The following is a 27,851-nucleotide window of genomic DNA, read 5'->3' on the forward strand; positions in this document are numbered from 1 at the left end:
ATGAGTGAGTCGGATTTTAGCCGCTTTTAGCAAAAGGCCAGCAATTTCAGAAGTGATCACAGAAACGACAGAAAAGCTAGGAAAGAGATGTTTATTTTTTTTCAAACGAGTGCTGAAACGACATGTACATTTAATTGGTGAGTTAATGTACCGGTATGCAATTTGAAAATTCTAATGTGTAATAATGTGTATCTGGCAGACAACCAGCTACTCATACATGCTGCTATTTACCCGTTTCGTTGTTTGTTTGTTGTTTAACGCTGCACTCAGCAATATTCCAGCTATATGACGCCGGGCTGTAAATAATCGAGTCTGGATCAGACAATCCAGTGATTGGCTTCTTGAGCATCTATCCACGCAACTGGGATACGATGACATGCATCAACCAAGTCAGCGAGCCCTACCACCCGATCCCGTTAGTCGCCTCTAACGGCAAGCATAGTCGCCTTATTGGTGAGTTAAAGTATCGGTCAGCAATTTACAGGTAAACAATGTGTATCTCACAGACAACCAGCTACCCATACATGCTGCCAATGTTTCAATACTAAAAGAAATATGTGACCAAGCATGAGATAAGGGGCCTAATGGTGAAAAATCACATTTTGACTTTTCATTATATTTTAAAACTACAGCATGTTTGGAACACAAAAATACAATTCACAAGCTTCACTTCAGATTTATTACAGTGATACATGACATCACACATATCGATCTTCACTGACGTAAGATGACGTCAAACGTCTTTATGACGTCATACCACAATTGTATCGTAGCACCCATGATGTCCCTTTTCTTCTTGTGGGTCACATATATTGTTTCTTTGTTGTTTAGCGCCACTAATATTCCAATATTCTACAATATTCTAGTTCTATGACGGCAGGCTGTGAATATTCCCGACCATACACATGTAACTTATATCATGAACACCGTCCCAAGCATCTGGGTATGAAGACTCGCAATCAACCAAGTCATTGAGTCTGACCACCCGATACACTTAGTCGCCTCCTACGACAAGCATATGTTCTAACCCGCAATCACAACGAGGTTATGAAGGACCGTATTGTAGAACATGTTTGGGTTGAAGCATCTACATGAGACGGCAACTTATCTGCTGCTACACCACTTACAATTTATTGACAAGTACTAGTATACCAATTCCCTCAAATGTACCTGTGTACGAAGTTGCATTGATGGTGAATGTAACCGAGGACTTGAGAGGACCTGTGGCCTTGAACTTGAAGAAGTGGCCACAGTTTTCACAGGTAGAAGCATAGACGCCATTTTGAAGTATCCCTTTCGTGGGGATGTGACTGCAACATTGTATTCTTCAAAGATAGACAATTGACATGTATAATGCCCAATTATAAAGGGATAGAGTGTTATTACATATTTGCAGTAGCACTGTCTATTGTGGACAGTATCTGATTAACCGAGTGACAACATAAACTAAATAACAACACTAACTGGATAACAACAATAGCTAAAAAAACTAAATCAATAACAACACCAACCGAATAATATTCACTGGATAACAACACTAGCTTAATAACAACAATAACTGGATAACAGAATAAAGTAATAACAACATTAAAGCGGTAACAACACTAACTGGATAACAACACTAAATAACAACATTAACTGAATAACAACCCTAACTGGATAACAATATCAGCCAAATAACACTAACGAAATATAAACACTAACCAAATAACACTATTCACTGGATAACAACACTAGTTTAATAACAACAATAACTGGATTACAGAATAAAGTAATAACAACATTAAAGCGGTAACAACACCAACTGGATAACAACACTAAATAACAACATTAACTGAATAACAACCCTAACTGGATAACAATATCAGCCAAATAACACTAACGAAATATAAACACTAACCAAATAACACTATTCACTGGATAACAACACTAGTTTAATAAAAACAATAACTGGATAACAATATTAAGTAAGAACAACATTAGCCGAATAACAACACTAACTGGATAACAACACTAAATAACAACATTAACTGAATAACAACCCTAACTGGATAACAATATCAGCCAAATAACACTAACGAAATATAAACACTAACCAAATAACACTATTCACTGGATAACAACACTAGTTTAATAAAAACAATAACTGGATAACAATATTAAGTAAGAACAACATTAGCCGAATAACAACACTAAACTGGTTAACAACATCAGCTAAATAACAGCACTAACTAGATAACACAAGTAACATTGGAACAACACTGAGTAACAACACCAACTGGATATCAACACTAAATAACAGCACAAACTGGATAACTACCCAAACAGGATAACCAAGTTAGCTAAATAACACTAACTAAATATCAACACTAACCGAATAACACTATTCACTGGATAATAATACTAGCTTAATACCAACAATAACTGGATAACAATATTAAGTAATAACAACATTAGCTGAATAACAACACTAACTTGATAACAACACTAAATAACAGCACAAACCAAACAACAACACTAACTGGATAACAGCATCAGCTAACTGGATAACACCATTAACTTTGTAACAACACTAACTGAGTAACAACACTAACTGGATAACAACACTAGATAACAACTCAAACTGAAAAAACAAGCCTAACTGGATAACACTAACTGGATAACAACCCTAACTTGATAACAAAATTAGCTAAATTACACTAACTAAATATCAACATTAACCGAATAACAACATTCACTGGATATCAACACTAGCTTAATATCAACAATAACTGGATAACACAATAAACATAGTAAAAACACTAACTGAGTAACAACACCAACTGGATATCAACACAAACAGGATAACAAAATTAGATAAATAACACTAACTCAATATCAACACTAACCGAATAACACTTTTCACTGGATAACAACACTAGCTTAATAACAACACTAAATAACAGCACAAACCAAATAACAACACAAACTGAATAACAGCACCAGCTAAATAACAGCACTAACCTGATAACTTAATTAACTTTGTAACACCAACTGAATATCTACCCAAACTGGATAACAACATTAGCTAAATAACACTAACTTAATAACAACACTAACCAGATAACATCACAAACAGAATAACACTAACTGGATAACAGCATTAACTGAATAACAACACTAACTCGATAACAACACCAACTGAATAACATCATGAACGGAATAGCAACATTAACTTAATAACATGAACTGAATAACAACACTAACTGGATAACAACATTAACTTGACAACAACATTAATGAAAAACAACATTAAGGAAGGAACGAGTGAGTGGTTGATTTGGGGTTTTACGAACTGTTACAGTATTTTGTCAAGTTATATCACGGCGTGTCAGGTTGATATGGGGAAAAAGCCCGAGGTGATGCAGAACTCGGACATTTACCATTTTGGTGAAACCCACGAACTCAGGTATGGAGCTGACAAACCTAGAAACATAATCAGGGCGAACCGAAGAAATGGATGAGTTATGCTGCCGCTTTGAACGTTATCACAGGTACGTCAAATTGTCCTACCTGGTCCTACAGACAGGACACTGTACAAAGTTCCCCAGCGCCTTCGTCGACATGACAGTGTCGTAAACCGCCGATAACGCCGACTGATTACTGAAAGATATCAGAAGACGATTCGTTTTTTTTTGTCACGTTGTAAAAGAGTGGAGAAATAAATATATAGTGAAACGGATCATCAAAGTCCTGACAATGTACAGGGCGGCTCTCAGAAATAAAGGTATTTCATACATAGCATGATAGCACAGCAAAATACGCCTAAGGCTACTCAAGTTATATAATATTTTAATGAAATAGTTAAAACACCGGTTAATACAATCAACCATGGACATTTGTAATAGTATAGGGGGCGCTGGTTAAAGCGTTCGGTCCTCACGCCGAAGACCCGGGGTCCAATCCCGACATGGGTACAATGTGTGAAGCCTATTTCTGGTGTCCCCCGCCGTGATATTGCTGGAATATTGCTTAAAGCGCCGTAAAACCATACTCACTCTCTGTAATAGTATAGGGGGAGTGATTTGGGCCCACAAAGGTGGAGTGCTCTAAGGCGTGGGGAGTGATCTTCGCCTATGCTCAAAACACTGTAGGGTGATCTTAGCCTAGGCCTAAGTTACAAAAGTGATAGACTAACATCTAGTGAAGATATCGTACAGAAAAAACAACAACAGTTGTTCAATTATCTTAATGAAAATATAATAAAAGGGAGCCCAGAGACTCTCTTCATTATCCTAATGCAGCCAAACATTATAGACTTGAATGGGCTATATTTGATATATATTTGAATCAGGGTCTGTAAGACAGACTACCAAAGTGACTTCAGCCGGGGATTGAGTTGAGCAACCTACACCGGTTCTCAAACCAGTTTTACTACTTTTTTTTACGCCGTGCCGTTTTAGTCTGACCCCGTTCGTCACTGCACAGCAAGCTGCCGATCAGATCGCAAGCTGTGTCATTTACTGATGACTCGGCAGTAATTTGAGATATGTATTCCCATGAAGACCTGAATGTGTTTGCAACATTAGCCCACATATCGCCATCTAAATAAAGCTGTATACAGTGTGAATCTGGATGTAAACAAATTAGAGTTACCCCTCTTTGCGAGCAATCTCGTTTATTCTGTGCACTGGCCTCCTCTTTCTAATGATCTGCCAATGCCAGCTGATGTCAAGCAGAATCGCCTTACTGTTATTCCAGCCACATATACATGATCTTAGATTATTAGACCGCGTGTGTAGAGCAGTGTTTGGAGGCGCATTTGGAGACATCACCTGACTATGACGAGGTTACCATTGCACTACAATCAGCAGATAAAACTGTTTTAAATTAGAACCTTTTAAGACCAGACACGTCTATCATCGAATTAAAACTAAATAGCGATTGTTTGATCTGTGCTTAGTGATTCCGTGACGTGTCATATATGAATAAATACAAAAAATCTTCCACTCACTGTGAAGCGACTCGATCAGTTTGCTTCGCTTTCCTGACCTATATCGGCCGAGTTGCTTCCCTTTGCTTGTTTAAAGCCATATTGTTTATTTGACGAATATTTACCCGAGCGAGTGAGAAAATTACCCGAGCAAGTGAGAAAGGTTTAATGCCGTTGTTTTTCTGGGAAATGTAAACAGGAATAAGATATATTCATTATGTGTTGTGTCATACATACATACTCTGCATGGGCGGATGCAGCTTATTTGAAAGGGGGGGGGGGGGGGGGGGGGGGGGGACAATTAAAATCTATTTATGTCTTTGGTGGTTATTTATACAGAAATAAAGATTTTTTTCAATTCTTCCGATTTAATCTAATCAATTAAAACCAGGCCCAAGACTACTAGTAATCCAGCACCAGTGTCACCACAATAGCAGCTAGTGTGAAATATTTGCCAATAAAATTAATAAAAGATTACAATAAATGTGTTGAAAAAACTGTCGATGTCATATATGTTCACTTATATCGTTTTTGGTTTCGTTTGTTGTTTAACGCCGCACTCAGCAATATTCCAGCTATATGACGGCAGTCTGTAAATAATCGAGTCTGGATCAGACAATCCAGTGATCAATATCATGAGCATCGATACACGCAATTGGGATCGATGACATGCACCAACCGAGTCGGCGAGGCTGACCACTCGATCCCGTTAGTCGCCTTTTACGGCAAGCATGGGTTGCTGAAGACCTATCTGGCCCGGAATCTTCACGGGTCCTCTAGAAATGAAAGTGTGGTTAGCTCTATCCCCCTTTCCAGCTTTCTCCCTCAATTATTTACATTTTTAATCGTTCGATCATTATTCTATATGTTTCATGCATTATCATTATTATAATTCTATATGTATTGCTGTTGCATCTATTGTATTCTGTGTTGTAAACAACACAAGTGACAGTAAACTGCTTGATTGTAATCGTTCCTCCTCTTCTTATTAAGGTATAATCAAGTTCCCCCAAACGGGCCAGAAACTTGATTATATTATTTTGCAATTCATCGTTCTCATTTGGCGCCATATGGACAGTAGTCAATGTTGACATAGCCTGGTCAAGTTAATGGGGCTGTGTAAGTTTGCTTCTGTAAACAAACTATTTAATCTCTAACTATCCATTGTCCAGGTGTCCAGAGATGGAATGCGGCATTTGAAGAACTGCCCTGTAGGAATTCACCATGTACCTGTATAGCAGGACTACACGTAAACATGGTCTTTAAATATAATGATATGCCAAGTACATGTTGGTCATCCACTTCATTTCCTGCGGACACTGAATAGTGTCACATTGTAGCTCACGCTGTCTGCCACTGGTTTGTGTGATGCACGATTGCTGATTTAAGTAATTCTTCAATTTTTTGTATAGTTTATTTTTCGTGACAAACTGCAAAAGGCTTATATACATGTACTAATGAATGAAGTCAACGTTATGTAGATAGCTTAAGTCTGACTAACACGACATCCCTCACCCACTCAATAAGAACTGAAGGATGAAGATGTGAAACTTCCCTATTTATATCAAGTTTCCAGTATGTCCCGAGTGGAATATTTGAAACCTTTCCCCAGCTTTATCGAGGGACATGGAAGAACTATTGTTTTAGGGACTTTGCTTGAAACGAAATGGGAACGAATTCTGTATCCTATTTACAACCACCGAGGGTAATTAATGAATTATGCTCTGACCATGACCTAATAATGAGAGAAAAGTGTGTATTGTACTAAATATGTAAAATATAACCATAGAGCCACATGACTTCCCGCATGCATACCGTGATATCCCTGGTACTACACTCTTCAAAAAAAGAAACGCACAGGTAGAATTTTAGTAAATTTATTGCACCTAAAAAAGTCGATATATTTAATTAGATTTAATAGATACAAATATGAAATTTTGGAGCTCGATAGTCACATGTTGTCGTTGTACAAATGCATTGAATACTGTTCATAGTCATGTCACATACTTCCACAAGGTGGCGCTAAACTCAGTATCTCGTATGACCGCCCCGGTCAGCAATCACGGCTCAGCATCTTCTCGGCACTGAGTAGATAAGTGCACGAATTCTGTCCTTCGGGTGAAGCCCGTTTCTGGTGTCCCCCGCCGTGATATTGCTGGAATATTGCTAAAAGCGGCGTAAAGTCATACTCACTCACACACTCACTCTGTCCTGCGGAATTCTACGTCATTCTGCTTGTAACGCGTTGGCTAGCTGTGTCTGCGGCGTGTTCTGACTTTGACGTACACTTCGAACGAGCTCATCCCTGAGGTGTTCGATTGGGTTGAGATCTGGAGATCAGGGTATGGTGTTGATGTTGGCATTATGAGGGTAGTCTACCGTGACACCAGCTGTGTGCGGTGGAGCGTTGTCCTGTTGAAACAGACCCCACTGGCGGTCAATGATTGGAAGAAGGTGAGGTTGAAGAATTTGATTCATGAAGCGATTTGCTGTCACATTTCCCTGAACCACAACCAAGTCAGCTCTCGTGGCGTAGGATATGGCCCCCCACACCATGACACTGCCGCCACCGAAATTGTCGAATTCACGTTCACAATGTTGGGCAAAACGCTCATTTCGACGACGATAAACCTGTTGTCTTCATTCTCGCCGGTGAAGAAGAAATCGTGATTCATCGCTAAACCACAATCGTCTCCAGTTTCTCAATTCCAAAGGTATGGTACCAACACAAGCGTCGCTGTCGATGGATCTGTTGCAAAACAGGGACGATAACTGGTCTTCTGGGTCTTCCAGCTTCGCGAAGATGGTTCCTGACAATCTGGTCCGATATCAACCTTAAACCAGGTATGCGTCCTGCAGTCTCCGTAGCTGTGGCACTGCGATGACGTAGGTGGAGCAGTCTAATGTAGCGATCCTGTGCGGGGGTGGTAACTCTTGGTCGGCCGGTTGTCGGGCGGTCTGCAGTGGAATTGAACTGTGTGTAGCGGTCCCAAGGGCGGCAAATGGTGCTGTTGTGGACCTTGAAGTGGCGTGCAACAGAAGACTGCGATTACCCTCGTTGGATACGTCCTATGGCGATGTTCCGATCGGCAGCGCTGAATCTCGGCATTTTCAAACTTGAAAAATGTTGACAATTGAATGGCAAATTATTGACTTATGCTTGCTTTTTTATAGCCATAACTTGCACGTGTATTTTGCTTTACTGTTTTCCTTCATTACCTTTTTGAACAAGTGTGAAAACAATGCCGTTTAAGACGTTACAAATCGACAATAGCAGCGTTTTGACGCACCGTTTGTTGAATATCAGGCCACCAAAAAGTCCCAATAACTTGATTCAATTTATATACCGGATTTTTTGTGAAGTCGGGTTCAATGAACTACATACTACCTGTGCGTTTCCTTTTTGAAGACCGCTTATTTATTTGGGAAACTAAACAAAATTGTAAACTTCGATGAGGGAACCGTTTTAAGAGCGCTATAAGCATGATACGACTGACATAGTTTGATTTCTCTGTGCTATTGCACTGTGTGGTCTTGAAGGATCTGGCTCACGTCAGCACTGTGTGTTCATAGAGACGACTTTGAAATATGATAACAAAGAGCTAACAGACATGTTAGTATTCACAAGTTATGGAAACGTCATTATCGAGGAGGATTATCGATGGTATTAATCTTTATCACATGACGGATTTCATCGCAGTAATTCACCCAGTGGCGATATTTGACAAGAACAGTTTTTCAGTATAATAGTTTATGTGTGAGATTCAAACTGTTGAGTTGGGTAGGTCAACCTAGGTCATCTGATTGCATTTCGTGCATAATGATGATAGACATAGTTTCATCATCATCATCATCATTGTCCATTCGTCACCACTCACCCGGGCCCTTTCCGAACCTGCAAGAAGACTCGTCCCCCATCGATGAATGTTATTTGCGAAAATACGAAAAACCAATAAGAATGCGCGTATGATTTAAAGTTCTTCGTCAAAGAATCCCTTTGCATCTAAAAATATACCTGAGGCACAGTTAAATGTGTTCAATCATACTGTATAATTCCGCATGCCCCGATGTGCTTTAAATTGCATCTGAAATATATATAATATATGGGAAATATATGTGAACCATTACGCAACGAGATGACAATTGTTTTAGGTATGCCCTTTTGCGCTAAGACGGAACCCGGTCGCAAAAAATGACCACGAGTAGGGCACGAGTCGCTATTCGGCTTTTCCCGGAATAACACGAGTTCGTCACGAATGGAGAGGGGCACGAGACGCTGTTCGGCTTGTCCAGGAATAACACGAGTTGGTCACGAATGCATCGTTGTGCTAACCTTCACGTCAATTTACAGATAGTTAAGGTTGTCAAGGGTAAAGAAACGAGCGGTATTGGGTCAGTGTGGTTTGATCATCTACCTAAAACCACAAAGTACAGTAAGTAGGTAAGAATTCGTCGGTTTTTCATTTTTTACACATGAATTTCGAAGTCCTCATTAATTCCCTTTGTCATTTCCCGCTGGCCCAGTTTCTTCATATCAACTTAAAACGTCCATGTAATTTATGATTTTGTTGTGTAAATTAATACAAATGCACTATGTACACAATTTGTTTTAATGGATAAATCTTCATTCTTGTTTTTCTTAACTAAACCTAGGAAATTACAAGCGACAAAACACTTTCCATATTCATAAAAAGGCTCTACTAAAATAGTCGATTGAACGATTCATGACTATATCATGAGCATATGTTTATGAATCACTATCAAATAGTGATGATACCAATATGAAGGAAGGAAAAGAAGTACCAGAAAGGTCATGGTTCGCGTATCAGCCAATCAAATTGCACTCTTACGCATATTTACTTCCCCGTGAACACCCGGGTAGAATTGGTCTTCAGTGACCCATGCTTGATCAGACTTGCTTGCAGAACTTTTGAAAAAAGGATCATATATAAAGTACACTTTATGAGAAAAAAATCAATCAAAAGTAGAATCCCATATGGCGGCGACCACAGAGAGATATTTATTACTTGCCCGTGAAGAGATCACCCGTTTAATAAACATACAGCTGTATTACACATTGTGTAATACCAAAACGCGTGCTTATGTACTCTCGGAACACGTTTCACGAACAAATATTAAAAGCTCTCAACATCCCTTGGCTTATTCAACGACATTGCGTGTGGAGATGATAGATCACTGAGAGGAGCTTATGCACACTCAATGACCCTAGCAACCTTGTCGCTAGTCTGACGTCACATGGCATTGTTTCGCCGAAGGATCTTGCAACAAAATTCCACAAATTACGTCATCGGGTATTGTGACGTGTTGTCAACTTTGAGGTTCAAGGCCCCGTTCCACAAGGCGATCGTACGGTAACGCAACGACAGTCGTTGGTCTAAGTTAAAGTATGTGAGTTGCGATAACCTTAACGATACGCTAATTTTGTGGAACGGACGCCTGAATTCTAAAGGTGGACCGTTGTATGGTATTAAATTCATACGTTTCAACTTTTGACGTGTTTGAAGTATTACTGTGTGAACTCAATTAGATTATGCCGTGGATCGTGTAGGTGTCAGCCTATTCACACTCAACAGTATAATTCTAAACACGTTATAAATGGCCAGTAATAAATAAAATACTAAACTCGCTCCCGTGTAAGCCAATTTTATGAAACTCGTGAATAGTTGTGGTATCTGACTCGCTTTCGCTCGTCGGATACCACAACTATTCACACGTTTCATAAAATTGGTATTACACGGGAGCTCGTTTAGTATTCTATATTTATTACTTGCCCGTGAAGAGATCACCCGTTTAATAAACATACAGCTTTATTACACATTGTGTAATACCAAAACGCGTGCTTATGTACTCTCGGAACACGTTTCACGAACAAATATTGAAAGCTCTCAACATCCCTTGGCTTATTCAACGACATTGCGTGTGGAGTTGATAGATCACTGAGAGGAGCTTATGCACACTCGATGACCCCAGCAACCTTGTTGCTGGGCTGACGCCACATGGCATTATTTCGCCGAAGGATCTTGCATCAAAATTCCACAAATTACGTCATCGGGTATTGTGACGTTATTGAAAACTTTGAGGTGCAAGGCCCGTTCCACAAGGCGATCGTATTTTAGCCCAACGACAGTCGTTAGGTCTAAGTTAAAGTATGTGAGATGCGAAAGTCTTAGCCCTACGATAATTTTGTGAATTCTAAAGGTAGACCCGTTGTATGGTATGAAATTCATACGTTTCAACTTTTGACGTGTTTGAAGTATTATTCTGCTAAACTCAATTGGACTATGTCGTGGATCATGTAGGTGTCAGCCTATTCATACTCAACAGTATAATTAAAAAAAAGTTATAAATTGCAAGTAATAAATAAAATACTAAACTCGCTCCCGTGTAAAACCAATTTTATGAAACTCGTGAATAGTTGTGGTATCTGACTCGCTTTCGCTCGTCAGATACCAGAACTATTCACTCGTTTCATAAAATTGGTATTACACGGGAGCTCGTTTAGTATTCTATATTGAGGTTTGTTATATACTGTCACAAATCAGAAACAGCACATTCATGTTATGTTATATGCATGTATCCATAGGCGTTATCACGCGAGAGTGTGTCAGGATAGTAAATATCCTGTATAAGAAATAAACATGGTATTTTGCAAGCTCGCACTAGTCTGGCTGTCGATCATCAACCGGGTTGTAAGCACGTAATTAAAACTTAATGATGATGTGAAAATCGCTAACAAAATGGATTATATTTCTTGAAAAGCTCACTTTGCAATTTTTGTCATAACATTAAATGATATTCGTAATCGCCGGAATGGCTTGTTTTCACTTTATAGGTATAAAAACACATGCAGCTATCTTCGATAATTTAAAAATCGCGATATTTCGTGATTCTATTTCAAGTGGCGAGGTGAGGTGAGATGAAATTGGGTTTAACGTCGTGTCCAAGATTATTGCACTTATATAGCGACGTGTGTGTGTGTGTGTGTGTGTGTGTGTGTGTGTGTGTGTGCGTGTGCGTGTGCGTGTGTGTGCTTCTACTAGTCCGGACTGATGGTGCTAGCACACTGAGATACCATGCCGCAGTTTAACATGAATACCCCACTCAGAAACAGTATACTGACTCCGCGCCGACCAGTCCTCGTTTTAGCCCCTTAATGCCGAGCGCCAGACAGGGTAACAACAAGTACCGTCTTTTAACGTCTTTTTGTATGACGCGGCCGGGGATCGAAACCCAGACGCTCTACCACTAGACTAGGGATGCGGTTACAAATGGCGAGGACAATAATAGTCACGACCATATAGGAAAAAAGACCATTCCCTACTGATAATGTTCCAGTTTGGTCAGGGATCGCTTTTCGCGATAATCCATCGGTTTCCCCGCTAGAGTAATTGTCATTATCTAATGGAAGCTACCCTAGTCCCTGAAACGTCACGTCATGTTATAAAGTTTTGTCAGTGTGATTGCGAGATGCAGTCAAATATCCCACACAGCGACAAAATGAAACAAGGTAAAATTAGGCACATATTTCGGCCAAATCCAGCTATTTCAAAATCGGAAAAAGACCCACAGGCCGCAGATGTTTACAAGCACAGGTATGCAAACTGATAATGACATCCCGACCGTCCTCGCTAAATGTCTTCACAATTTATATCTCTAAAATTACCTCCACTTGTGAAAGGCCTCACCTCCGCCCCTTTTAAATACCAATTTATTTTAGACTATTATTTAGATAGTGATAGTGATAAGAATTATCTCAGTAATTTGTCCAGATCCCCGATGGTCAATTCCGACTCGATAGCCGATAGACGCCATGTTTGATTGTAAACACTGAAAGTAGTACCTACCTGACCTTATATATTTGCATATTTATCCTGCCGAGAAACTTACCCATTATATGGTAAACATAAATATTTCCTTTACTGAAGGGCGCGGATTGGTTGACTTGTGACACTATGGCTGCACGTTGAGGCCATGATAAAGCTAACTCTTCGCAAACTGCGGTCTCAATTCAATTTAATTCATTGGTTTGTTGAACGCTACGCTTTTTGTTTGACAGCAGAAATCCAGCGAAATGACGGCGGTCGGGACCAGATAATCCAGTGATCGATATTGTGAACAACGCTCCATGTCGGGGAACGATAACACGCTATCAACTAAGTCAGCGCACCGCACCGCACCGAACAATTCTGACACCATCTCACCGCCCTCCCCCCTCCTCCCCCCCCCCCCCCCTCCCAACACACACACACACACACACACACACACACACACACACACACACACACACACACACACACACACACACACACACACACACACACACACACACACACACACACACACACAGATCCAAATTTTCGGGGTACGTCAACACACAACCAATGAAGTCATCGGTCTGATCTTTCGATCCATAGCCGTCTTTTGCTATGGACTGGTAAATATAATCGATTGAGGGAAGAGCGAGGGTGGTAGGATATATTGTCTGACATGATTCTTCGTTTGAGGGTGTCAATACACTCTACGGTCACCAAGATAATACCCCTACACGGCATTGGCTGACTGACCGAACGTGACCACCCCCCACCATCCTCTTGACATTGTACGGGTGATGCCCACAAAAACCGTCACTTCATCTCGCATCGTCAGGTATCACTAATCGCTGAGGGTTCACAGTCGCTGGTTGATTATTTAAACCTGTTCCACGTTTTACCAGTTTCACCATCGGATATCGACTGATAACGCCGAGGTAGGTTGATTTTTCTATTTCAGGACACTTTGCTTATTTTAGTGTAGAGTTTAGTGTAGTACCTAAGAGTTAAATTGATTCTGCGTAGGTAGGGAGAGTTTTAATTATAACCCCGACCTAAAAAAACTAGAAACATAATCGGGGCGAACCGGGATTCGAACCCACAATTACCTGTTTCTGGTTTTCCGAAGGGACGCAAGTCTGCACAGCGAGTTGCGACGCCTTGGTCGACTTGGCCACCCGTGCTCCCTTACTTGGAGAGGCAGAATAAGACAACAATAACGTTTTACAGGTTTGCAGAAACTGATAGCGAGTGTGGTGTTGGTTCCCAGAAGCACCAGTCCTGACCCTAGCAAGGCTAACAAAGTAACTGGATCTTCTGGTCCAGACTCGATTATGTACAGACCGACATCATATAGCTGGAATATTGCTCAGTGCGGCGTTAAACAATAAACAAAGGGCGAAACCTTAATTTCTCGGTTCTAGACCAAGACTTGCATATAGCCAAAATCACCTTTACAAGAATTAAGTAATAATATTAGCAATATCATGAAAAACATTGTACAGCTCGTTCAGGGTGGCAAATATCTGTACAGGTTTCACCTGTCCCCAACTTGATTCAAATAAAACTGTTTTCTATAAAAACACACACACACACACACACACACACACACACACACACACACACACACACACACACACACACACACACACACACACTCACACTCACACTCACACACTCACACACACACACACACTCACACACACACTCACACACACACACTCACACACTCACACACTCACACACCGCTCGCCCAGAGTGGGTCTGAGGTTGATATCCATGGGCTTGAAGTATAATCCGGACAACTACAAGCAACCACAAACGCACTTACGCAACAATACTGAAAGCTAGATTATGCCCCATGCCCCTCAACTCCGTTTGAGCCATCTTGTGGATGTCGCACATGCCCTGGAGCAAAGCTGAGTGTAACAACCGACAATGAAGGCCTCATTGAAACACTCACTACCGGGCTCATTGTTATCGAGTCAACTTTTGTCAAGCATCACGCTCGTTCATTCGTATCGTGAATAGGGCCTGGTCAACCTTGTCCTCGCTACCCGTCGGATCCCGTCAGCTCGGCATGTCCAGTTACATGTACATTGTACCTTTGGAGACAGTGGAGCAGTGATGTTGAATGGTAATCTATAATCCGTTAACGCCAGACCCCAACGCAAATATTCTATCCAGCACGACCGGTTTTGAGAAGGAAATTAGCCTTTTTACATAGGGCAATACCCATGGGGTCTGTCCAAATCCTTTGAATGGTCAGGCTCGGTGATTTGGATGATTGCGTGTCTTCGTCCCGCGACAGCCTGAATCGATGCTCACATTTCATGACAAGTTTTGAAAACCAGAAAACATTGATATAAAAGAAAAAAAGGTTGCACTCACAATGTCGATCACTGGATTGTCTGGTCCAGCTTCGATTATATACAGGACATTTCAGAATTTCCTTTCGTTCAATTCTAAATCGATGACTTTGTCAAAATATTTTTCAGATCGTAGCCTGCGCGCTGTGCCGTATGGCTCGAAAATATAAACAGTCTACTTCTTTCTGATTGCCTAATGTTGACTTTAATTACAATGCAGGATTAACATGACGAAGGATAACCTATAATGGGGAGTTAACTTTATGCAGTGTTAACAATCGTGCTTGATCTAATGTATGCGGGGTTTACTATGATGCACGTGTGTCAAACACTAGGGTAAACTCTAATGGTTAATGTAATCCGCGATGAACTTTGACACATGGTAAACGGTGATACGGGTTAAATGATATGCAGAGCCAACATTGTCACAGGGTAAACTGGGATACGGGTCGACTGAGATGCAGAGCCAACTATGACACAGGGTAAACTAGGGTACGGGTAAACTGGGATACGGGTCGACTGAGATGCAGAGCCAACTATGACACAGGGTAAACTGGGATACGGGTAAACTGTGATACGGGTTGACTGGGATGCAGAGCCAACTATGACACAGGGTAAACTGGGATACGGGTAAACTGTGATACGGGTTGACTGGGATGCAGAGCCAACTATGACACAGGGTAAACTTGGATACGGGTAAACTGGGATGCAGAGCCAACTATGACGCAGGGTAAACTGGGATAAGGGTCGACTGGGATGCAGAGCCAACTATGACGCAGGGAAAACTGTGATACGGGTCGACTGGGATGCAGAGCCAACTATGACGCAGGGTAAACTGTGATACGGGTAAACTGTGATACGGGTTGACGGGGTTGCAGAGCCAACTATGACGCAGGGTAAACTGTGATACGGGTCGACTGAGATGCAGAGCCAACTATGACACAGGGTAAACTGTGATACGGGTTGACTGGGATGCAGAGCCAACTATGACACGGGGTAAACTGGGATACGGGTAAACTGTGATACGGGTTGACTGGGATGCAGAGCCAACTATGACGCAGGGTAAACTGTGATACGGGTCGACTGAGATGCAGAGCCAACTATGACACAGGGTAAACTGGGATACGGATTGACTGAGATGCAGAGCCAACTATGACACAGGGTAAACTGTGATACGGGTTGACTGGGATGCAGAGCCAACTATGACACAGGGTAAACTGTGATACGGGTTGACTGGGATGCAGAGCCAACTATGACACAGGGTAAACTGGGATACGGGTAAACTGTGATAAGGGTTGACTGGGATGCAGAGCCAACTATGACACAGGGTAAACTGTGATACAGGTAAACTGTGATACGGGTCGACTGAGATGCAGAGCCAACTATGACACAGGGTAAACTGTGATACGGGTCGACTGAGATGCAGAGCCAACTATGACACAGGGTAAACTGGGATACAGGTAAACTGGGATAAGGGTCGACTGAGATGCAGAGCCAACTATGACACAGGGTAAACTGGGATACGGGTAAACTGGGATGCAGAGCCAACTATGACACATGGTAAACTGGGATACGGGTAAACTGGGATAAGGGTCGACTGAGATGCAGAGCCAACTATGACACAGGGTAAACTGGGATACAGGTAAACTGGGATGCAGAGCCAACTATGACACATGGTAAACTGGGATACGGGTAAACTGGGATAAGGGTCGACTGAGATGCAGAGCCAACTATGACACAGGGTAAACTGGGATACAGGTAAACTGGGATGCAGAGCCAACAATGACACATGGTAAACTGGGATACGGGTAAACTGGGATAAGGGTCGACTGAGATGCAGAGCCAACTATGACACAGGGTAAACTGGGATACGGGTAAACTGGGATAAGGGTTAACTGGGATGCAGAGCCAACTATGACACAGGGTAAACTGGGATACGGGTAAACTGTGATACGGGTTAACTGGGATGCAGAGCCAACTATGACACAGAGTAAACTGTGATACGGGTCGACTGAGATGCAGAGCCAACTATGACACAGGGTAAACTGTGATACGGGTCGACTGAGATGCAGAGCCAACTATGACACAGGGTAAACTGTGATACGGGTAAACTGGGGTGCAGAGCCAACTATGACACAGGGTAAACTGTGATACGGGTCGACTGAGACGCAGAGCAAATTATGACACAGGGTAAACTGTGATACGGGTTAACTGATTGCAGAGCCAACTGTGACACATGGTAAACTGTGATACGGGTAAACTGAGATCCTGAGCCAACTATGACACGGGGTAAACTGTGATAAAATGATTATGGATAGTGTCACAAGTCAACCATTCCGCGCCCTTCAGTAAAGGAAATATTTATGTTTACCATATAATGGGTAGGTTTCTCGGCAGGATAAATATGCAAATATATAAGGTCAGGTACTTTCAGTGTTTACAATCAAACATGGCGTCTATCGGCTATCGAGTCGGAATTGACCATCGGGGATCTGGACAAATTACTGAAATAATTCTTATCACTATCACTATCTAAATAATAGTCTGAAATATATTGTGTGTGTGTGTGTGTGTGTGTGTGTGTGTGTGTGTGTGTGTGTGTGTGTGTGTGTGTGTGTGTCCGGGGACAGAGGACATTTCTGTAGAATATATTCTGGACAGGGGGACTTTAGATAATGTTCCTCGGACAGAGTGACATTCTATAGAATATTCCGGTGACATAAGAATCTTTTGAATAATATCCCCTGGACAGTGGGGCATTCTAGATAATGTACCTCGGACAGAGGAACATTCGAAAGAGTATACCGGGGACATAGGAACCTTCTGTAGAATATACAGACTGTAACACAGGGTTGCCTGAAGGACACGGTTGACTGAGATGCGGGGTTAACAGTGATGCAGTGTTAGCTGTGATGGAGGGTTAACTGTTATTCAGGGCCATCTGCAATACAGGGTTGACTGTGGGACCGTGTTAACAGTGATACACAGTTGACTGTGCGACACGGTTGACTGAGATGCGGGGTTAACAGTGATGCAGTGTTAGCTGTGATGGAGGGTTAACTGTTATTCAGGGCCATCTGCAATATAGGGTTGACTGAGGGACCGTGTTAACGGTGATACACAGTTGACTGTGCGACACGGTTGACTGAGATGCGGGGTTAACAGTGATGCAGTGTTAGCTGTGATGGAGGGTTAACTGTTTTTCAGGGCCATCTGCAATACAGGGTTGACTGAGGGACCGTGTTAACGGTGATACACAGTTGACTGTGAGACACGGTTGACTGTGATGCGGGGTTAACAGTGATGCAGTATTAGCTATGATGGAGGGTTAACTGTTATTCAGGGCCATCTGCAATACAGGGTTGACTGAGGGACCGTGTTAACGGTGATACACAGTTGACTGTGAGACACGGTTGACTGAGATGCGGGGTTAACAGTGATGCAGTGTTAGCTGTGATGGAGGGTTAACTGTTTTTCAGGGCCGTCTGCAATACAGGGTTGACTGAGGGACCGTGTTAACGGTGATACACAGTTGACTGTGAGACACGGTTGACTGAGATGCGGGGTTAACAGTGATGCAGTGTTAGCTGTGATGGAGGGTTAACTGTTTTTCAGGGCCATCTGCAATACAGGGTTGACTGAGGGACCGTTCTAACGGTGATACACAGTTGACTGCGAGACACGGTTGACTGTGATGCGGGGATAACACTGATGAAGAGTTGAGTGCTGCGGGGTTAACAGTGATGAAGAGTTGACAGTGCTGCGGGGTTAACAGTGATGAAGAGTTGACTGTGCTGCGGGGTTAACAGTGATGAAGAGTTGACTGTGCTGCCGGGTTAACAGTGATGAAGAGTTGACAGTGATGCGGGGTTGACAGTGAAGTGGGGCTGACAGTGATGCGAGGTTAACGATGATGACGAGTGAACTATAATGTTGTTCCATCTCCCTTTGACTTTTTAACCCTTTGATATCTGAACTCTTTAGGGATTAATGTATTTGTTGTACATGGACAGAGTCAGGGGATCATTCATGGTATACCGCTTTATGTTTGCATGAATCGATGGTACGATTCCGACTGTAAACATATGTTTATGAATCACCATCAAACAGTGATGATACCTGGTGAGCGTGTCCTTCCCCACTAATGGTACCCGTCACAAACACATGCAAAGGCAAGTCAGTTGTTCACTCGAAAAACATGTTACAAGTCAAAATAGGGAATTGCATCAGACATCATGTTTGTCACTGATGCGTCTCATTTGGAAATGTCCTCCATAAGTCTACCACAAAACGTTTTGAAAGCTTTAAGGCGCTGAATGTATGAACATGCTCGGTTATACAAAACAAGTTAAAATGTAGACACTAAATGCTCTACCTATTGGGATAGTGGTCGATAAAGAGAGAAAGTTGACAAAGGAAAGTTGATGTCATCCCTCTTACAAATTGAATATTTATGCATAAATCTAAATATGAAACAGAAAAGGCGGTTTCACTTGTCTCTTTAAGTGAGTGAGTGAGTTGGGTTTAACGCCACTTTTAACAGTATTCCAGTTATAGCACGGCGTGTCAGCTAAATGTGGGAGGAAAGCCCGAAGTGATGCAGGTCTCAGACGTTTACCACTTCGGTGAAACCCACGAGCACGGGTATGGTGCTGACAAAACTAGAAATAGAATCGGGACGAACCGGGATTCGAACCCACAATCATAGTTTTCTGGCGTGCCAAAGAGACGCAACTCTGCATAGCGAATCGCGGCGCCTTGGACGACTTGGCCACCCATGCCCCGTGTCTCCTTTATTTCTCGCTCACATGGAATCAATGGAAGGGAAAGGGCTACTTGATCATCACAGAACGATAGCAGACAATCGCTAGATCTGAAGCTTAAGTTAAACGTCAGAAAGTCTGTTTGTTTGTTTTGTTGAATGTAGCACTCACCACATTTCCAGCTATATGACGGGAGTCTGTTAATAATCGAGTCTGGACCAGACAATCCAGTGATTGATATCATGAGCATCGATCTACGCAATTGGGATACGATGGCATTCATCAACCAAGTCAGCAAGCCTGACCATCCGATCCCTTTGTCGTCTCTTACGACAAGCAAACTCGCCTTTTACGGCAGGCATGGGTTGCTGAAGACCTATTCTATTCCGGATCTTCACGGGTACAGGAATTCTAACTCTTTATGAATAAAGAAAGAGATCATTAAAGATCCATGGGGATGCCTAAATGTCGTATCCCCTAATTTTACATATGTTATCACTCTTTAACAACCTGTCCTGTCACGCCTGGCTTCGTCTTTTAATAGAAACACATGGCGCTATTAAACTCTGTTCATCGTGGGATTTATACGCCTACAGCATCTTGCAACATGCGTGGTCGCAGCGGGAACGCATGATAAACACAACTTGTGTTCTTTTCATGCAACATTCATGAAGCGTTGCTCCATTTTATGCATTGTAATGCATTCAATGCTCACATTGTAAATAAATCCGGACGACTGTCTAGACCGTGATTGCTTTTCAAATGAACATGATGAAGTCTGACATACTCTGAAGAAGATATTGTTTCCTACTATGCACGTTCTTCCCACGGGGTCTTTGCTATCGACACATTACTGTCAAAGCTGTGGTAAAGTGAAACATGTCAGGCGGAAAAAGCTCTTCAGGCCACAATGCCTGTGCGCCAATTAGGGATCACTTATCTGAATCTAACCATTTGCAACTGCTTGAACAGTCAATAAAGTTGTGATGGCGCAATTAAGATTTCGACTATGTGGAAGCATATGCGGGAACATTATTGTACCATTACTAACACAAATGATGCAACTTGCTCAAAGGCTTATGTGAAGTCATATCTTATTTCTACTATGGGAATGGAAGGTGACACGTGGTTTGTGCACAGCGCACATGTCACAAATCTGGTGAAGTTAACCAACGTCTGTCGCGGAGAATAGTTGGATGGGCGGCCACGTGCGAGGTTTTCTAGTGCTTTGGTCTTGCCTATCACTGAAGCACTTGAAGCACATGTGGTAAGTGACTGAATAGGTACCCGGAAAGATGAGTTTGTAATATGGCTGTTAACCTTCTAGCGCCTCACAGGCAGCTTGGGCTGTATACCTCCCCGGGAGCTGAGAATGGAAGTCAAATGCACTCTGGTCAATTGAGGGAAAAGGGACAGAATAATTAAACTAATTTCATTGGATGTGTAAAAAAGGACAAGATCGGGTTTGTTGGCCTGGATAGTTCTGAGATTGTATACGGGCCTATTCCAAAGAATTTTGCATTTATCATTTTCCATGAAAATCCTTATTCGGCGTGTAAAGTGGACGATTATGCAAGGTAACAAATCCATCTGATGATTTAAGCTATGAGGTCTGAATTTCAAGTTGCCAAAGAAGACATGACCCCACTTTTGAGCAGGCAGTTTGCATAACAGATGCGGCTAATTACTGTGTACTTTCTTACTTTTCGACAGATCAATACCATCATGTCCTATCCATGTTTGGTCAAGTGTTCGACAAATCCTCACTGGTAACTCTCCCAGGCGTCGTCCATATATACCTTCAGAGTGTCCTCCCAGAACAATTCTTATAGCCGTTAAACCCAAGCTGAAAGAAGACCTGTACAGTACGGGCAAGTTAGGTGTCTTGTCGAAAATGCTAAAACAATGCTTTCTGTCCGTTAAAGCAAGATAGAATATTTCGGAGACTGTTGCCATTGAAATATCGAGTAAGTACCGATATACCTATCTGTGGTTTGAAGTATTTCAGTCACAAGGAGTCCTATTGACAATTTTACAGGAAAACAGCAATGTCAGAATTATTTGAAGTCAAATGAGGGTAGCCTAAAACGGACGATACAGACATGCGCATATTGGTCCTTTATGATAATAATGATGTTAATCTTCATAAAACATCTAATCCATAAAAACAATTCGGAGATAATTCTATGTGTGGATGTGAAAAAACAAAACAAAATGACACTGCATTTGTTTTGTCAACAGTGCTCCCATGGTGTATGGTGCATTACATGTACATTGCCATATCCATGGTACACGACATGGAGACGGAAGTCAGTGTTAAAAGTTTATGAACAGAAGGTACGCCGGGCTTGGAGTAGAATTCGGGAGGAAATTAAAGACACAGTTGTTGTTTCCCTTTAATTATTGCTCGCCATGAGATGGGATTTAGATACACTGCACGTGGCGAAGGCCGAGCAGTTTTCAGTTGAACATATTCCATCCTGTCTATGAGGTCATCATGTCTCGCAGTCAGGGCGTCCAGACCATTTACCTCGATGAATATCTAACATCTTGCAATGTCGACTTTAGACCATCTGAATCGAAAGTTCAACTCATATGGTAAGGCGCGTGAATAGGAAACCAGTAAAGTACAAGACAGATGGGTTTTTTTTGCGGCAAACCACCCTCACGTTGTCTAACGTACGCCAGTCAGACATTGTGTGCGCACTCCTAGTGATCATATCTGGGCTAACTGTAAAGGGTTCATGACAAGACATAACACAACATTCAAACTCACACATGCCAAAGGCATGATCAACACGGCCTTTGCTAGAATCACACGAGAGGTATTGCAAGAGGCTGAATATCAAGTTCTTGAAATTTAAGGTCAGTTCCACCAACGTGATTTATTACCTCAGACTATAGGCCGTTTCATACATGTATGAAAACACATGAATATTTTCTAAGTTCATCATCAGTTTACCGTAAAAGCACCTTTTTAGGCAAATGACCGTGTCAGTTAGGATAGGCTTGATTAGTTAAATTTGTGTTATTTTGGTTTATGCTATTTTCATAGCCCTATGATTCGTAATTATTAAATGAAGTCAGAAAAAAACATTTTTCTAGCTTGTCCGACAGTACTCTAATACCTGTGACTGAGCCCACAGATCGGTGCTCACAAATATCTGTCCAAGTGAAGAAAACAGAATGACTCACGCCATGGCCAAATCCTGAATCGCTAAACGAAGCTTTTCAACGTGTGTGTTATCCTATGCCGACTATTGACTATGCACTTCCTGATTTGGCTAAGGCCGAAGCGTTTTATAAGCTTGACCTTACCCATGGTTACCGCCATTGTGTTCTTGAGGAGAGCAGCTATCATACCACAGTAAACTACGTTTATAACGAACACGCTTATAACGAACTGACGGATATAACGAACTTATTCTTATTCCCGACCATTTGTTGTATATATGCTGTATGTATGCTTATAACGAACTACGGTTATTACGAACTAAAATTAGTGGTCCCTCGAGTTCGTTATAACCGTAGTCTACTGTACTGTAATCACGCCGATTGGAAGATACAGGTGGTTATGGATGCCATTAGATAAATCTTCCAAGAATGTTAAACAAGAATCTTGAAGGTCCAGATGGAGTCGTCAGTGTAGCCGATAACATTCTGATTCTTGGTGAGTGTGACAGAGATCTGAACAGGTTACTACAGAGGTGGGGGCGGTCGGGAAGCCTAGTGGTTAAAGCGTTCGCTCGTCACGCCGAAGACCCGGGTTCGATTCCTGACATGGGTACAATGTGTGAAGCCCATTTCTGGTGTCCCCCGCCGTGATATTGCTGGAATATTGCTAAAAGCGGCGTAAAACCACACTCACTCACTACTACAGAGGTGCAGTGACTGAAACAAAAAAACGTGTCTGTGATACTGATCATGTTGACTTTCACGGACATGAAATCACAGCAAATGATCTGAAACAAGAACGGGGAAGCCATTCTTAACATGAGCAGCCCTACAGATGTTGATGCTGTTCGTAGATTGCAAGGAACAGTGAATTACCTATCAGTGCTTCTACCTAAGCTCTGGTGTGATTGTTGGTTTGTTTGGTTTGTTGTTTTACGCCGCACTCAGCAATATTCCAGCTATATGACGGCGGTCTGTAAATAATCGAGTCTTGACCAGACAATTTAGTGATTGATATCATGAGCATCGATCCACGCAATTGGGATCGATTACATGCTTCAACCAAGTCAGCGAGTCTGACCACCCGATCCCGTTAGTCGCCTCTTACGTCAATCATAGTCGTCTTTTACGGCAAGCATGGGTTGCTGAAGCCCTATTCTACCCCGGATCTTCACGGGTCCTTGATGTGATTGAGCCGATCTGACGACTCACAATGACGTCTAGTGGAAATGATCTGAGGGGTAATAATCTGCTGTGTCGGAGAACAAGCGTTTGGTGACACAAGCACCGATCCTGAGCTTGTACGACCCCAGTAAAGAGCTTGAAACTGAATGTGATGCTTCAAGCAAGGGACTAGGTACATCTCCCTTGAAGCAAGGGAGGCCATTAGCATGTGCCAGTCGAGTCCTCATGATCACGTGCACCAAATGAGGTTACGCTCAAATTGAGAAAGTTTGGCCATAGGGTTCTCCTTGGAAACATTTCACCAATACACCTTTGGACGTCCAACCCTGATTCACTCAAACCACTGGAGCCCATTATGAGAAAGCAAAAAACGTCAACAGTCTTTGATGTCACGGCTACTTCAGTATGACACTAAAGTGATATTCATGCCTGGGAAAGAGTGAGTGAGTGAGCATGGTTTTACGCCGCTTTTAGCAATTCCAGCAATATCACAGCGGGGGACAGCAGAAATGGGCTTCACACATTGTACCTATGATGGGAATCAAACCCGGGTCTCTGTCTCTGTCAAGACTTATCAATGTACCGAGCTGCTGTGACACCATTGCCTCTGGAAGACCACATGGCCGACCCCCTGTGCAAGACCAATTCCACCCCACACCATGTATGTATGTATGTATGTATGTATGTATGTATGTATGTATGTATGTATGTATGTATGTATGTATGTATGTATGTATGTATGTATGTATGTATGTGTGTGTGTGTATGTATGTATGTATGTATGTATCATGTATGTATGTATGTATGTATGTATGTATGTATGTATGTATGTATGTATGTATGTATGTATGTATGTATGTATGTATACTGTCGATATTTCGGTAGGTAAGGGACATATTCGAATTTAGATGACTTTTACATGTGTAGAAATGTGGTGGCTATCGATCTGCGGCCAGCGTGTTTTACAATAAGCGTATAATAGGTAAATCGACCTAAATGTCAATGTGAACAAAACCGACAAGATGGCGATTGACGCTTTCCCTACTTACGAAACAGGGGGGACATATTTCTATTTACTGACCAATAACGAGTACCTTAGGACAGAATGGCTTTATTCGCATTCTGTTTCCACTATTTTCTGTTTGTGCATTCTACAGGACAACAAACAACGTGTCAGTTTTAGTAAATTCCTCTGAATGTCTACCATAATAGTTGTGCAATGACTTCACCAGGTCTTTGATTGTGAAACCATGAGATGTAAGCAAAATTTGTCTTTCCGTGAAATTTTAATAATATATCCAATACCAAAGCAACATTGACATGAAAACGCCAGAAGCTGGAGCTGGAGGTAGATTGCTAGAAAGGAAGGGGAATTTCACGATGGGAAAATCGGTTGCCATCAGGTTGCCATCATTTTAAATGGCTGTACATACTATAATATAAGTATTACAAACAGGCACCGAACACTTACTTTTGTGTGTGAGTGGCAGGTGCGTCCTGTGTGGCAGGGGGACCACCCCCGTGGTCTTGTGGTAGAACGTCCGCCTGTGCCCCTCTACAGGGAACCACACAAATGACATGGTAACGAGCCGTTGAGGATTCTTGGTTCGTGGTAATGTTGTGGTAGGAACTACATGTATACCCACAGACCACCTCCGTGGCCTAGTGGTAGAACGTCCGCCTGTGCCCCTCTACAGAGAACCACACAAATGACATGGTAACGAGCCGTTGAGCATTCTTGGTTCGTGGTAATGTTGTGGTAGGAACTACATGTATACCCACAGACCACCTCCGTGGCCTAGTGGTAGAACGTCCGCCTGTGCCCCTTTACAGAGAACCACACAAATGACATGGTAACGAGCCGTTGAGCATTCTTGGTTCGTGGTAATGTTGTGGTAGAAACTACATGTATAGAGACAGACCGCCTCCGTGGCCTAGTGGTAGAACGTCCGCCTGTGCCCCTCTACAGAGAACCACACAAATGACATGGTAACGAGCCGTTGAGCATTCTTGGTTCGTGGTAATGTTGTGGTAGGAACTACATGTATACAGACAGACCGCCTCCGTGGCCTAGTGGTAGAACGTCCGCCTGTGCCCCTCTACAGAGAACCACACATATGACATGGTAACGAGCCGTTGAGGATTCTTGGTTCGTGGTAATGTTGTGGTAGGAACTACATGTATACAGACAGACCGCCTCCGTGGTCTAGTGGTAGAACGTCCGCCTGTGCCCCTCTACACAGAACCGCACAAATGACATGGTAACGAGCCGTTGAGGATTCTTGGTTCGTGGTAATGTTGTGGTAGGAACTACATGTATACCCACAGACCACCTCCGTGGCCTAGTGGTAGAACGTCCGCCTGTGCCCCTCTACAGAGAACCACACAAATGACATGGTAACGAGCCGTTGAGGATTCTTGGTTCGTGGTAATGTTGTGGTAGGAACTACATGTATACACACAGACCGCCTCCGTGGCCTAGTGGTAGAACGTCCGCCTGTGCCCCTCTACAGAGAACCACACAAATGACATGGTAACGAGCCGTTGAGGATTCTTGGTTCGTGGTAATGTTGTGGTAGGAACTACATGTATACAGACAGACCGCCTCCGTGGCCTAGTGGTAGAACGTCCGTCTGTGCCCCTCTACAGAGAACCACACAAATGACATGGTAACGAGCCGTTGAGGATTCTTGGTTCGTGGTAATGTTGTGGTAGGAACTACATGTATACAGACAGACCACCTCCGTGGCCTAGTGGTAGAACGTCCGCCTGTGCCCCTCTACAGAGAACCACACAAATGACATGGTAACGAGTCGTTGAGGATTCTTGGTTCGTGGTAATGTTGTGGTAGGAACTACATGTATACAGACAGACCGCCTCCGTGGCCTAGTGGTAGAACGTCCGCCTGTGCCACTCTACAGAGAACCACACAAATGACATGGTAACGAGCCGTTGAGGATTCTTGGTTCGTGGCAATGTTGTGGTAGGAACTACATGTATACAGACAGACCGCCTCCGTGGTCTAGTGGTAGAACGTCCGTCTGTGCCCCTCTACAGAGAACCACACAAATGACATGGTAACGAGCCGTTGAGCATTCTTGGTTCGTGGTAATGTTGTGGTAGGAACTACATGTATACCCACAGACCACCTCCGTGGCCTAGTGGTAGAACGTCCGCCTGTGCCCCTCTACAGAGAACCACACAAATGACATGGTAACGAGCCGTTGAGGATTCTTGGTTCGTGGTAATGTTGTGGTAGGAACTACATGTATACCCACAGACCCCCTCCGTGGCCTAGTGGTAGAACGTCCGCCTGTGCCCCTCTACAGAGAACCACACAAATGACATGGTAACGAGCCGTTGGGGATTCTTGGTTCTACAAGCTTATAAATATTATTTAGGTCACATGCCTTGTGATTTAATAGCATCTAATATGAAAATAATGATTATAAACCTGAATCCCCACTGTGAGCGGTCATAATCAGGACGTTATGTGGTAGACTTACTCTGATTCGTAAACATGTTCATACAATGTGTTTATTTTTTTTAAGTCAAGTTA

The 27,851-nt window shown here is 42.5% G+C and overlaps 1 protein-coding gene across 7 annotated transcripts in view; it reads right to left on the reverse strand.

Moving 5' to 3' along the window:
• The window catches only part of LOC124138597 (xanthine dehydrogenase-like), a 71,868-nt gene extending 44,191 nt beyond the window's left edge, over positions 1 to 27,677 (reverse strand). For 6 of the 7 annotated variants that reach the window (XR_007221753.1, XR_007221756.1, XR_007221755.1 and 3 more), the window contains exons 1-3: positions 25,764 to 27,677; positions 3,553 to 3,642; positions 1,171 to 1,310 (exon numbers count right to left, since the gene is read on the reverse strand). Coding sequence is in view for 3 of the 7 variants with exons in the window: in XM_048397812.1 (XP_048253769.1) it covers positions 1,171 to 1,310; positions 3,553 to 3,605 (193 nt within the window). In the remaining 4 variants the exon portion in view is untranslated. Of the gene's footprint in view, positions 1 to 1,170; positions 1,311 to 3,552; positions 3,643 to 4,993; positions 5,031 to 25,763 lie in introns of those variants that run through there. The other variant, XM_046505328.2, reaches the window with a different exon arrangement.
• Positions 27,678 to 27,851: the final 174 nt, after the last annotated feature.

Source organism: Haliotis rufescens, unplaced genomic scaffold (assembly GCF_023055435.1).
Source record: "Haliotis rufescens isolate VD_foot unplaced genomic scaffold, xgHalRufe1.0.p SCAF_17, whole genome shotgun sequence".
Classification (NCBI taxonomy): domain Eukaryota; kingdom Metazoa; phylum Mollusca; class Gastropoda; order Lepetellida; family Haliotidae; genus Haliotis; species Haliotis rufescens.